Here is a 14087-nt window from a genome sequence, read left to right as displayed (position 1 = left end):
GTGCAGTCAGGTGATACAATCCATATACACGATGTCCAAACACGACCTGGTTGGAACATCCCAGTAAACCTTCAATCTGGTGTACATACTTTTCGATTTATTTAAAAATATGAAATTCGGTGGAGCCATGATTTTAGTATTCGGTGGAAATGTCAAACTCATAGTTATGTCTTAAAGATTTAGATGATGTTGTAAACAAGATCATTTTATCGGTAAGGATGTTAGATTATACAAAACTGATTTGATGCAACATAAAATAAGGAATACGCTTAAAAAACGCGTGTGAATGTTTCCATACTAATTTTAGCACTTTTTCAAAATAATTCGTTTTTGAGCTCAGTACGCTGACAAGTGAATTGCACGAAAGCTATGCTGCTAGCTTGTTTATTCTGCATTTTCCCACAAATTTCAGGAGTGACATGGACTTTCCTATTTGAATGGCTGTATTCCTCCTGAAACAATTGATAGTCATTATAAAATCTCTCCATTTCGGAATTACCTTCGAATCATTGATTGTCCTAAATGATCAGTGAATCGCAGGATTTAAGTAGGAGTGCGAACAATTTCATTATGCGTACATATAAGACAATAAGTAGAATTCCGTCTAAGATTTAATTAACATTAATGACTATAAATAATCCTTTGCCGATATTTAGTGTTTGGAGGCCTCAACATCTAGTTCAGGAGTCAGTTAATTTAGCAAATCACTAGCAAGTGTATTCTTGTATGTGTTGTCATGGGAAGCTTCCCAACCGGACGACCTTTTTCTAAAGAAAACGTTTGAATTAAAAGTCATCAAATGCTTATTGGAAGACTCTTCATATCTGGACCCGAGGACTTGAGTTGGTTTTAGCGATTTTCAACTCAGATTGTATATTGAGATTCTTCAATACAGCCTTGTCAGTGTGGCCATAGTCTATCTTCAGCCCTTCTGTTCAGAGTGGTGCATTGAGGACTTTTGAGGACAGAGGATTTGAGGACTGGTGTCCTCGAAGCCTCAATATTCCGGGGATAGTGCTCCACATTCATCGCAACCGGACTTATCGAAAACCAAATCTGAACCTTCAAGGCTGTCGTTGTCTCTGTATTTTCCAATTATTGTATCATAATAGGAACTATATTTTAATTTTGAAGCAGGATAACTATCTTTGCTGACATTTTCTGTAACGCTGTTTCAAGTTTCTTCGTCAGCATTGAAGAATCCTCTTTCTTTTTAGTATAACTGTAAAGCCAGTATAGACATTGTAGGTTCTAGCGTAACTCAGGAATCAAGGAAGCGTGCATCTTAACCTTTAGATTTTCTATAATACATACCTTTAAAGTGCATATCAAAATAATTAGTCTTCAGTATTGTCTTAAAAACTGCTTGATTGCATTCAGACTAACTTTCCCATAAAGAACGATATGATCCATAGTGGGCTTATTATATGTCATAAGGGCCTCGTTCTTCATCAATCAAACTTCAAGATTCTTCTGGTACTGTCCAGAGCTGTTATCCTTTCCCCATGGGTGTTTTATCTTCATATCAAATTGTTGCCAGAGTGGCTCTGCATATACCGTAAAGGAACAAGAAATAGAACCTCGTCGCACACCAGGACATAAGGTTCATTGTAAAGGTTTTTTCCCAAGGACAAATTTTTTTTTATCTCATTGTTGTAGCCGGAGCCCGTCTTAGCTAGTCACAATTCAAAAATAACACCGGTTTCTAATATATCTGAATGGTGTAGGAAAAAAGCAAGGAAGCATACACCTCTCTAAGAGAATTTTTAATAATGTCCTACCCTCCTTAGGTACATCAAAAAATAAATAAACGTTGATTGATCCATAAAGCAATACCAGCGTGAAGGACAGAAAAACAAGTCGCCACACAAGGTACTTAAAGTTAATTAAAAACATTATGCAATAGTTCGTAATTTATCAATAGAGAAAGATATATGTCATCTTGTCATCCTGAGAGAAAAATATTTGGCCCGCCACAAACCATAAGACTGCACAGAACATGTGGACTAGAACACCCATGCTTCATTATCAGAGAAGGTGAGAGAGTCGAGGAATGTGCAATGCGTTTTGGTTTGGCTTCCGATGACCACCCTGGACTCTGAACTATATGTTAGAATGTTTTACGTACAGCATATTCTATTATAAAGTTTAACTTTGATGACCTTATCGCCGTATTGATTTCTTTTTGTGTACCCTCATGTCACCTGAAGAAGAGGATATATTTCAACACTCGAAACGTAGTATTCTATTTTGAAAAACAACAAATGTACTAAATTATGGTATCCGTTCACACCACCATATACAGTTTCAACAATTATCCAGATATAATCCGAGAATTAATCCATTAATTTAAAGAAAACATTACAATTTACAGGGTTTCTATCAACTTATATAAAAGAAAATGTATATAATGTGCCTAGAATTTCTAGAACGTTTCAGCTGATAGTGATTTTTCGGCTTATAAGGAACCAACCGCAAATTACCAAAAGATTGCCCTATTGCGCTATAAGTACTCCCCCTCCACCCCCAAACCAAGTCAAAGGGAAGTCCGTGTACCCTAGCGTGATGTAATAAATCATACAGGCCACTCAGGCCTGGCCTCTAGCCACTCGGGTATTGTTGCTTGTTGTACATGGTGGTCTTATCTGATAACCTACCTTATATTGTTTTGTAGTACAACTTTGATCAGTTTATAGGGAGAGCGCTCAGTTTTAATCTTGTATGTTGCTCACTTCTAATTAACTTTGTTGAACTGCAAGTCTGAGTAAATTAAGAATTGATTATTCCATAAGAAATAACTTGTAAAACATTATATAAAATCTGAGTCGTCGGTGTTACAACTGAAAACATTCTGAAGAGAAAGGAGTATATCATGCTCAGTGCTATTAGTGCTATAATATAAGATGCTCAAAATTATTAACAATTCATAAAAAAACATTAATAAGTTTTAATAACACACACACACACACACACACACACACACACACACACACACACACACACACACACACACACACACACACACACACACACACACACACACACACTAGTAGGCCTGTTTGTATGATTCACAATGTATGTATGTGTGTGTATGTATGTGTGTATATGTATGTATTTGGATGTCTGTGTTGGAGGTTTGTTATGGTTACCCGCTCAGCGTATCTTTGTCTGGTATGCATTTTTGTTCATTGTTTATTGCTAAGGGCGCATATTGTGCTAGATGGGCTTCACAGGGACTAGGTGTGTCACCATGTGCTTTGGCGGTGCCTGATTAGGCAACCTCGGGGAACCATGGGCCATGAGCCGCCTGGTAGCCCAGTGCAATGCGCGGTTTCAAGATTCAAAATATAAATGGCAGAAGTGCATATTACCTCAGTGTTTAATTTATTTGGGTACAGTATTTATTATATATTTATTTGTTTATAGTTAAGGGGGTGTCTGGTAAATTATACATATTTATTGTTGATTCTTGGCATATTTATATATAACGGTTATTGCTTGATATTCAATTAACATTGTATTGCTTGTTTGTTTATATAGTTTATTGCACGTTACTCTCTTTATATTTAATTGCTTGTTTTGCTTAAATAGTTTACAGTAATATATGTAGTTTAAAAATATTATGAATTAGTTAGAATAATTTAAAAGAGATTCGTCACAGACTTAAATTGTAACATTGTAGATGGGCGTAAGGGAGTTTCAATGTGGTATAAATGTGGTGTATAACTAAGAAATTTTCACAAGACTGCCAGAGATGAAAGAATTGTTTTTTTAATGTATTATTTTTCCCGCACGCACTCTTGTGGTGCATGGGGACTGAAACTATCTTGTCTTATTATTACTGAATAAAGATTTTGTGACTTGACACACACACAAACACAGTTAAGTTCATACTATTCATCATATAAAAATAAATATGCTTATGAGATTTAGAGTACCCTTTTCACATATTTACACGTGACGATTCTTAATTACATGCTGTGTTTAGTTCAATTCATATATTTAACTGAGTAACACTTGTAAAAGAATTTCATGCTATATTTTTGGTTGATTACAGAATAATAATAAAAAAAAACAAAGAATTGCTGAGGTATTACATCCGAATGTTTACACATACCGTACCACAGTATCCAAGGAAACACCTATTGTATACATAAACTCAATAAATAGTTACGTCTTCAGCAGTTGCGTCCAGCGTGACATGGGCATTGAGTTGGGTCATTCGGCGTGACAAGGTAGTTATCGTCGCTTTTACTCACGCGCATGGTAGCTCATCTGACTTGGCTTGCGCGTGTGCTGTGGCTGCTCTTAACGTTTGCATGATAACGATCTGTCTCTACTTGGCTTGAGTTGGGTCAACCAGCGTGACAAGGAAGTTATCGTGGCTGCTACTCACGCCGCGCTGCGCGCCTTGTTTGCTGGGGCATGATAACGCATCTGTCTCTACTTGGCTTGAGTTGGGTCAACCAGCGTGACAAGGAAGTTATCGTGGCTGCTACTCACGCCGCGCTGCGCGCCTTGTTGCTGGGCAATGATAACGCATCTGTCTCTACTTGGCTTGAGTTGGGTCAACCAGCGTGACAAGGAAGTTATCGTGGCTTGCTACTCACGTCGCGCTGCGCGCCTTGTTGCTGGGGCATGATAACGCATCTGTCTCTACTTGGCTTGAGTTGGGTCAACCAGCGTGACAAGGAAGTTATCGTGGCTGCTACTCACGCCGCGCTGCGCGCCTTGTTGCTGGGGGCATGATAACGCATCTGTCTCTACTTGGTTTGAGTTGGGTCAACCAGCGTGACAAGGAAGTTATCGTGGCTGCTACTCACGCTGCGCTGCGCGCCTTGTTGCTGGGGCATGATAACGCATCTGTCTCTACTAGGTTTGAGTTGGGTCAACCAGCGAGACAAGGAAAGTTATCGTGGCTGCTACTCACGCTGCGCTGCGCGCCTTGTTACTGGGACACGAAAGGGCATCGGTCTGGTTTGTCTGGAGACAGCGTCTTGTTAATAATATAGCTGAGACGACCGCTCACGCAATTTGCGGAAATGTCGAGAAACTAAAACAGTCTGGTAAATTACTGTATGTCGTGGTACTTAACTTATCAGTTAAGAGCTAGTCTTATAAAGACTTCTGTTTATAATTTATGTTAATTCCACCTATTAACTAAACTACAAATGCTATGTAACAACCTACAATGCTGTAACATGTTTAATATAATTATAAAAATGGTGAAAGATGTAGATATGCTAATCCGGAATTAAGTGATATTGTTGATCTGCTATTATTATTAATATAACTTCACTGCCACTGATAATTGATTTACAATGGGAAGGCCCGTAATAACGTGGTTGAAGATGGTGGAATTTTTCGGAAAGAAGTATGTAGGTTCAAATTCCGTCAGTGACCTACCAGGGATTTTATGTCTATATTGTCCATCAAGTACTGAACTATACTTATTCTTCTACAATTCTATTTTACTGCTTGTAAAAAATTAACATTTTTTATAAATAGGTCTTAAGGACTTAAGCTATATATCAAATTTCAAATTTAAAACATAAGCAATTCCTAAATTTTTTTTAAATACATAAATATTACAGCTGTTTGAGCAATTGTTGAGTTTTTGAAATGTTTGAATATGATATGTTTGATTTGTCTTTCGATCCAGAAATAATACCTGAAAAGGTTGATAATGTGTTCTGAGACATCGTTTGTATTAGGTTAAGATTGTTTTGATGCACACGATATTGATATGAAGGGTTTTATATGAAAGTATTTACTCTGGATTTTTGGGAGAAACAACTGGAGCAGTATGGCTATAATGATCTCATGTTGTGCATTGCGTGTTTGGTGCATAAACCCTGTAAGTTATATGCCATAGTACATTAATGTAACAACAGATTGTGAGATAGTTGAAGTTTATTATTTATTTATTACTTTTATTTACAGTTTTAAACTGTGCTAAAAACCTGCCCTTTCTAACACTTAAACTGAAATCTTAACATAAAGCTTTTAACCATGTAAAAACGGGATATGACTGAAATAAACTTAAGTTCATATTACTCATCCTATAATCATTGGAAATGTCTCATTTTAAATACGTACTTTAATACGTATTCCACGATTTTTCTTTTTGTAAAGTGAATAATATTAATATTTGAACGACAAAGTTAAAACAATTAGAGTCAGGTCTATTCAGAAAACATCTAATAAAATATTGAAAAACCTTTAAAATTGTGTGAAGGAAGGCGTGTTAACTACATCTATAAAATGATATCATAATTCTACTATCAGATAAAGGACGTGGAAGTGTTTGATGACGTTAAAATCAAGATGGCCGCTAGTAAAGTCTAACAGATCATTTCAGCTGTGGTTACAAACATGAGGGAACAAATAAATGCTACCTACAGTTCAAACGTAATACTAAAGGTTAAGGAACAAAACAAGCAAAAGTTTTATAAAAACGAATAATGTTAACATTTACCAAAAAAAAGTATACTAAAATTTAAAGTATTCTTTAGAAATTTCTATTTAATACCAGGAATGTCTGTTAGAACATAACCTTCCCAGGTTTGATGTTATGCTACATTGTTATCTCGAGAATCCTTTAATGTATGGGCAGTTTGTAAATCGCCGGAGGAAAGGTTTAGACGAAGAGGAACTGTAATAATCGTTATCATGAGATATTGGTTATCTCCAGACTTTTATTATTAGTGTCTTGTACAGTCTGTAACTCACCATAAGGAATGGTTTAAACGATGAGGGTTACGAAATGGTTAGTATAATATGTCACATCCCACTACAATAAGAAAGTGGGGACCAAGCAAGTGTATGACAATTTCATTTCTTGTTTTTTTTTCATTGATGTAATTCATCAGTCTTTTATACAGATTATATTTTATTTGTCTTTCGTAAGTCTGATAACTTTACGCGTTTTTTTTCCTTTGCCTAAAAGGCGGTCTGGTTTAAGTAACCATGAGACCTCGATGTACACTATTGTCCCTTTGTTCATCATAGTTTTGATTGTTATAATACATACACCTAATCATCATCCATTCACATATAAAAAACACATCACAGATATTATTAAAATATATATATATATATATATATATATATATAAATATATATACAGTGTGAGTCCAGAAATATGGTAAAATATTTTAAGACGTGATTGTAGAGCTAAAAATAAGAAAAAAAATTTTATATAAAGGTAGGTCCGGAAACGCTCCATTACTGAGTAATGGCTGGCGAAAGATTTTGCTTTGTTTTCAGTTCACCTGGTGAAATTAAGTGATTCTGAAAGGTTTTGTTCTTACTTTTTAACTCAAATAAGATGGATGTATAAGGAAAATCACCTGAAGAATCAAACAAAACCACTCTAGAGGTTGTAGTGTGAACATGTTTTGAGAAAAAAGTATGAAATTTGCCAAAAATCTAATAAAAAAATACCGTCTTAAATTTTTGATGTCGAATAACATTGTTAAATGACTAATAAACAAATTGTTTTTCCAAATACAGATTGTAGAGAATTTAAATTTTGAAAACAAACATAATAAACAAAGTTATCTAATGTGTAATAAAGATATGATATTGACTCCTCACGTATCACACTACACAGCAAACTTTTGCTGTTTTATAATAAGGAATGAGTATCTGATTGGTAACAGCTGGTGAAAAATAAACATTTTTTAGTTCAAAATTTTATTTTTAAATACAATACACATCTAAAATCGCTTTTAGTCTTACCGAAAGATTAAAAAGGATGCTGTAAAATGACCCTCCATTGTTCAAAATGCACGCGTTCAGGCGTCTTATCATCATGTTTCGGACCCGTTCAAAAAACTCCAGGTGTCTGCTTAATGGTTTCTATGCCATTAGAAACGTTTAATCGGAGTTCTTCAATGGTGTGTCTATTGGGAAAGAGTAAACTAATGTTTTTAAATGTCCCCGAAAGGTAAAATATTCCAAAGGATTTAAGTTCCGGTGATCTTGCTGGCCATGAAACTGGTCCACCTCGGCCTATCGATTGATTTGTGAAACTCTCATTTAGGTGTCTACGAACAGCCAGAGAGTAGTGCGCAGGTGCCCCGTCATGCAGAAACCACATGTTTTGGCGCAAATTCAGAGGTACATCATTAAGCAGGTTAGGTAGCTCGTCTCTTAAAAAGTTCAAGTACACCACGCCATTATGCCTGGGAGGAAGCACGAATTACGTCAAAATGATCTGCTAAGATTCCAAACCCAAAACATTTACTGAAAACTGATGTTGTGGGCGATTAGGTTTGATAGCATGAGGCTTCCTATCTGCCCAAATGTGGTTGTTATGGAAGTTAAATGATAACTGTTCTTGTAAAGTGAGCCTCATTGGTAAACAAAATTGTATTCAAAAAAGTTTTGGATCAGCACATTTTAACAGAAGCCATCGACAAAAAACAACATGGGGGGCGTAGTCTTGTGGCAAAAGAGTTGCTGGAACATGGAGTTGCTTGGACATGCTGGAAGTGGTATGGGTGTAACTGGTACTCGTGTAGTATTCCTCCGAATACTAGATTAGCTGACATTGAACTGTAGTGACAATTCTCTAAGTGCTCTTTTCAGGATAATCAGAATTTTTATTAAGAACCAACTCTTCTAATTCAACAGTCCTACATGATCGGGCGATGCCTGCATCACTATGCTCCGAAGACTTCAAAGAACCTGTTTCAGATAGGCGTTGGTAAACAGTGGCAAAAAATCTTGCGCTTTGACACCTGCGGTTAGGAAAGTTCTCTTGCTAGACAGACGTCTTGCTGAAGTACTATTGCAGCGTCCCAAACCATACATTAAAATGCATGTCTTCTAAATCAGAGTTTGAATACAGATGAATATTACCTTCCATTTTTAATAAATGAAACACACAACCACAAAATCACTAATAAAATGGATGGAAATAACTGGTTAAAATACTTAACACAAAGCACATAGTATATTTACAGTTTTGTTGTATTGTTCAACAAGGAGGTGACATCATTATGTCATCTAATACTGTAAATAAATGCCAAGCTGATTATTTATTATTTAAAAATGTTTAAATAGTTGTTGTTTAAATAATTAATTATTACCAAGCTGTTACCAATCAGATACTCATTCCTTATTCTAAAACAGCAAAACATTGCTGTGTAGTGTAATACGTAAGGAGTCGATTTCATACCTTTTTTTACACATTTAGTTAACTTTGTTTATATTATGGTTGTTTTCAGAATTAAATTCTCTACAATCTGTTTTAGGAAAACAAATTTGTTTAATGGTCAATTTAACAATGTTATTCGACATCAAACATTTAAGACGGTATTTTTTTATTAGATTTTTGGCAAATTTCATACTTTTTTTCTCAAAAACTGTTCACACTACAACCTCTAGAGTGGTTTTATTTGATTTTTTTTCAGGTGATTTTTTCTTTATACATCCATCTTATTTGAGTTAAAAAGTAAGAACAAAACCTTTCAGAATCACTTAATTTCACCAGGTGAACTGAAAACAAAGCAAAATCTTTCGCCAGCCATTACTCAGTAATGGAGCGTTTCCGGACCTACCTTTATATAACATTTTTTTCTTATTTTTAGCTCTACAATCACGTCTTAAAATATTTTACCATATTTCTGACTCACCCTGTATATATATATATAAAACAGCACGAAGGTAAAAAAATGGATTTTTAACTACTGTTCCTTCTTTATCATCTGTAAAGAGATCAGCTGATATGGGCAAAAAATTATTGTAAATGAATTTACAATATTGCATTGCATAGTGAATTATTTCCTAAAATAGTGATGCCGATGTTCTATGAGGACCTGGCTCTAGTTTTCCTATCAATTCTTTTTTGGACATCTTTCTTCTTTATCCTGAATCGGAAACTTTCCTGAAACGTAATCCTGTTTAGTACGGTCAAGGATTACGACACGGATTTTAGTTACACACGTGAGTTTCAAAATAATTCGAATATCATGTATAGAATAACGTGAACATAACATACGTGGTAAGGTAAATGTGACGCTTGAATTCAAATGCTATTGCTTAGTAAATAAGATTTATTTAGTTATGTTTCAATAAACATTACATTACAACAACCGGTATCAAGGATAGCTGCAGTTTATCCAGTACACCCCCAAATCCCATACAGATGAGGAATTAAAAGAAAATATTTGTAAATCCGTTGAATGTAGCGAATATACTCGTATATTTACTATTTCCAACTGTACATAGAAAGTAACATAAATATAGCATAATATTGTGCAAAAAAGTAGATAAATAATTATATTAAAATTATAATGTTTCCAGAAATACAAAGTATTAGATTATTTGAATAATAAGAGAGCGTGACGCTTGTATAGTATAAAATAATAATCACTGCCTGTATTTCCTGCAAAACTGATATCTATGAATAATGGAGATTAATTAATCCATCCCTTCCTTTTCATTCTGCCACCTGTTACCTTCGGATATTCCGAATTGATTGGCATTAGCATTGATGATAGTGAAAAGAATATTTATTATTAAAAGGTAAAAAAGATAAATGATTATGATTGTGAATAATATTTACCTGACATTTATCTTATTTTATGAGGAGTTATTGAATTGATATTTCGATTGGAATCACAATAAGTACATGAAATATGATTCTTCTCATTACCAAACTTTATGTTTTTGGAGGTCAAAGACGGAAAACTCATACAATTAATAAACGGTTACAATAGTTGTTAACTTATGTAAATGACCCACAAATAACTGTGACAGTCGGCTGACTCTAAATTACGAGATAGGAGGTTAATTTTATGCAACTTGCTTTCGATTTGGATTCTGTTTAATTCAAGCTTATCAGACAAAATGAGAATCTTACTCGCAAGGAAGCAAATTTAAACCGACTATAGTACCTACGTTCGTCAAGCTGCAGTCAGTCTTGGTGAAAAAAATCTTGTACTTGCAACTTATATAGTTTGATACATAATATAATTCAACAACAGATAAAGTAATGTTTTAATCAAGATAAGGTCAAGATTCTCAAAATCAACTACAACTTACCTTCCTCACGAGATTCTCAAGCTGCCCTTGGTCAATGAACCCAAGTCGCTGCCACTCATCAGCCTCCTGGGCGACCCGAACGTCCCGGAACCCTGACCTGGGCGGAGGATGTTCTCCTTCAGACCCGCTTGTTAGAGATTCTCCACCGTCACAATTGGGTATAGATGAGTCTTCATCTTCAGTCGGCTGCTCTGGCTTCTTCCTCCATGGCAGCTGAGGGCGGGAAAGAGCAGGGACAATTGGCAGTGGTATGTGGCTCGACCTTGGACGTTTTACAACTTTATCCTCCCTACTATACAGAATACTCTCTTTCCCACTAATGGTCAAGTCTTCCACCTTTTTCTTAGTTTTCGTTTTCTTCGGGGTTTTCGGAGGTTCTTTTGAAACTTCCTCTAGTTTTGTTTCAGTGAACTTTAAAATCGGCGCTTCTTTCGGGTCGACTTCATGGATTTCTATTGTCACATCACTGTCTGGGGTCCTCAGTTTTACGACTTCACCCCCAAAACGAACCCTTCTCGGCGTCCTCTTCAAGGAATTCTCATCGTCCTCGACAACATGCATGACAAAGTCATTCGTAAATCTGTTCCCTTGCTCTTCGGATTCTTCCAGCGACACAGTGTTTTCATTCTGCAACTTCCCTTCGTTGTTCTTTTCTTCCAGTATGGTCATTGTGATAGCTGTCTCTGAATTGAATTTAATCTCGGTTTCCATTACGACTCGTCCGTCATCTAAAATATCCATAGAGTCTTCATTGTCGTGAATAGTCATCTCCCCAAAAACATCATCTATATGTGGCTTCTTCTTGACCACTTTCTCACCATCACTGTCATTTTCACTATCTTGTTCTCCTGTGTCCGAAGAGTTGTGTTCTCTCACACTCACGTCACTCTCACTCTGAGCGTAGTCTTCTTCATCAACAGCATCCTCGTCTCTTTTTTCTTGGCTGTCTGCATTGGAATCCGTTTCGGTCCTCGAGAATAGCTTGCTGTTAGATTCCAGTTTGTGTAGTTCTTCCTTGGACAGTTCGAAGCGTGATCTCTCGGTAGTGGAAGTAGAAGAAGTGACGTTGGATGACCGGTGAAGAGGTGCTTCGTTATCACTCCAATCGTCCTCTTCGTTGTCATTAGTGTCCGTTATCTGTGTGCTCTCAGGTTGAATGTCTATTCCCGAATCGCCCAAGTTGGAATTGTTCGATCGAACTTCGAAAACTTTGCAGAGCACATCAAAGTCTCTTTTGACCTGTGGGTAGTAACTTTCCAGAAAATGGTCAAATCTTGTTTCTCCGACCAGTTCTCTTATCTTAACCATCGCATCTATAGTTTTTTGCTGGAACGAGTTTTGCACCAACTTTTTCGACAGCGCAGTTACAATTTGGACCAGACTCTGGTGAGAGAAGGACTGCTGACGTTTTGTAAGGATAGATTGCAAATCCTGCAGCAAAGGAGGGATGCATACTAAAACGCTCATAGCGAGATTGGAATTCGCAGCTGGTGATTCTAACCCTTGAGATACAACACTCCTCAGAACAAACTCCGGATCTGAGGAATACTTAATGTAAGTTGACAAAACGTCCAGAGCACTTTTTCTGACCGCGGGCGCCGGATGTTCTAGGTTGTAAGTGACTTCGGTCAGGACCACTGGAATCATGAGAGCATCAAGGTCGTTATTCGAGTCCGGAATCACCGGGATCAAGTCTACCAACACTCGCATAGCGTGCTGTCTCACCTCCCACTCAGGGTCTGACAGTCTCATGGCCAGCTCAGCGAATACCTTAACCTTCTCGACGTTCTGGGGGAGTCGATTGTACCGAAGGATTTGCTCCCACAGAGGCGTGAGTTCCAGGATCTTACCAGAACTGTTGGGTCGCTTCTGCGGTGTTGAGGGTGTTCTCCGAGGATTCGCACTCTGGACCTCGAAGGCTCGGGTCTCCGGAAGGTACTGCGTTTTGACGGACTCCATGGCGCCCTCATCGAAGCGCTCTCTACTGGCAGGATTATGCGGAAGGGCGGTCACTATGGTCAAGTCGTCGGGCTCCGCCCATTGGCGTTCCTCATCCGGCTTCTGCGGCCACCAACACATTCCCCGTGGACCTCATCCGGGTCTCTCTGCCGAGACGTCCATGTGCCGTCTACACTCCTCTCAGTTATTTGACTAGTTGGAGTGAAATCTATTTAAAAATTCAACCACTTTTGGTAAGAAACACTGCAAAACGTTTAGTACACACAGCCGAACAAGAAAAACTCTACGCACATCTGTCATGTATTAATACTTGTGTGTCGCTACAATTTGAAACTAGTTTATCCATAATTCAAAAACAAAATGTTACCTTAGTGGAAAGTTTAATGAAATTGTATTATATAAGCGTTGTAAATTCAAGAAATTCTAGTTACTGATTTAGTTGCGCATATTTATATTTATAAATAACACTTTCACAGGACAAAACACCAGGGTTGTACACAACAAAGCCGATTCGTAATTTAGAATATCAAAGAACGGGCACTAAAGCGATCGTGATGTCAACAAATGTGACAAGAGAGATTTCTTGTACGAAAACACAACACGGTCACTCACTATTTTTACCGCCCGACCATAACCTATACAAGCACGTGAAGGCACTGGCATCTTGTATTGACCGCCCTTCCAAGGCGCATGCGCCCCTCATGACATACTTCCTTCGGCCAATCACAGTCCGGCACTCATTTACATATCTGGACAGCGCGCGATATGCACGAGAACACTTGCAATTATCTAAGACGTAGGAAGAAGTCGGGTTCGATGTAAATATTGGGTCATAGTTATTCCTCCATGGAATACACCTAGTATGTTGACAAAACGATAAGTATCAAATATTATTTTTCCTTGGACAATCATATTTATATACACAATCCAATAGAAAAATAAAAATTTATACAACGTTGCAAAATATTTAACGTTTCGATAACACTGGTTTTCAACTTATTTAATACAAAAATCATACTATGCTAAACACATAAATATGGGAATGTGATAGCGGTGGTAAATGGACATGCAAC

At 37.0% G+C, this 14087-nt stretch overlaps 1 protein-coding gene across 1 annotated transcript in view; it reads right to left on the bottom strand.

The window, feature by feature from the left end:
• LOC124356648 overlaps positions 1-13643 on the bottom strand; it is a 63346-nt gene extending 49703 nt beyond the window's left edge. The window contains exon 1 of the mRNA XM_046807775.1: positions 11056-13643. Coding sequence (XP_046663731.1) covers positions 11056-13134 — 2079 coding nt within the window. The 5' untranslated portion in view covers positions 13135-13643. The remainder of the gene's footprint in view (positions 1-11055) is intronic.
• Positions 13644-14087: the final 444 nt, after the last annotated feature.

The sequence above is a fragment of the Homalodisca vitripennis genome, chromosome 3, assembly GCF_021130785.1.
Source record: "Homalodisca vitripennis isolate AUS2020 chromosome 3, UT_GWSS_2.1, whole genome shotgun sequence".
NCBI lineage: Eukaryota > Metazoa > Arthropoda > Insecta > Hemiptera > Cicadellidae > Homalodisca > Homalodisca vitripennis.
The sequence above is the reverse complement of the archived record's forward strand: the minus strand, read 5'-3'. Positions and strand labels throughout refer to the sequence as shown.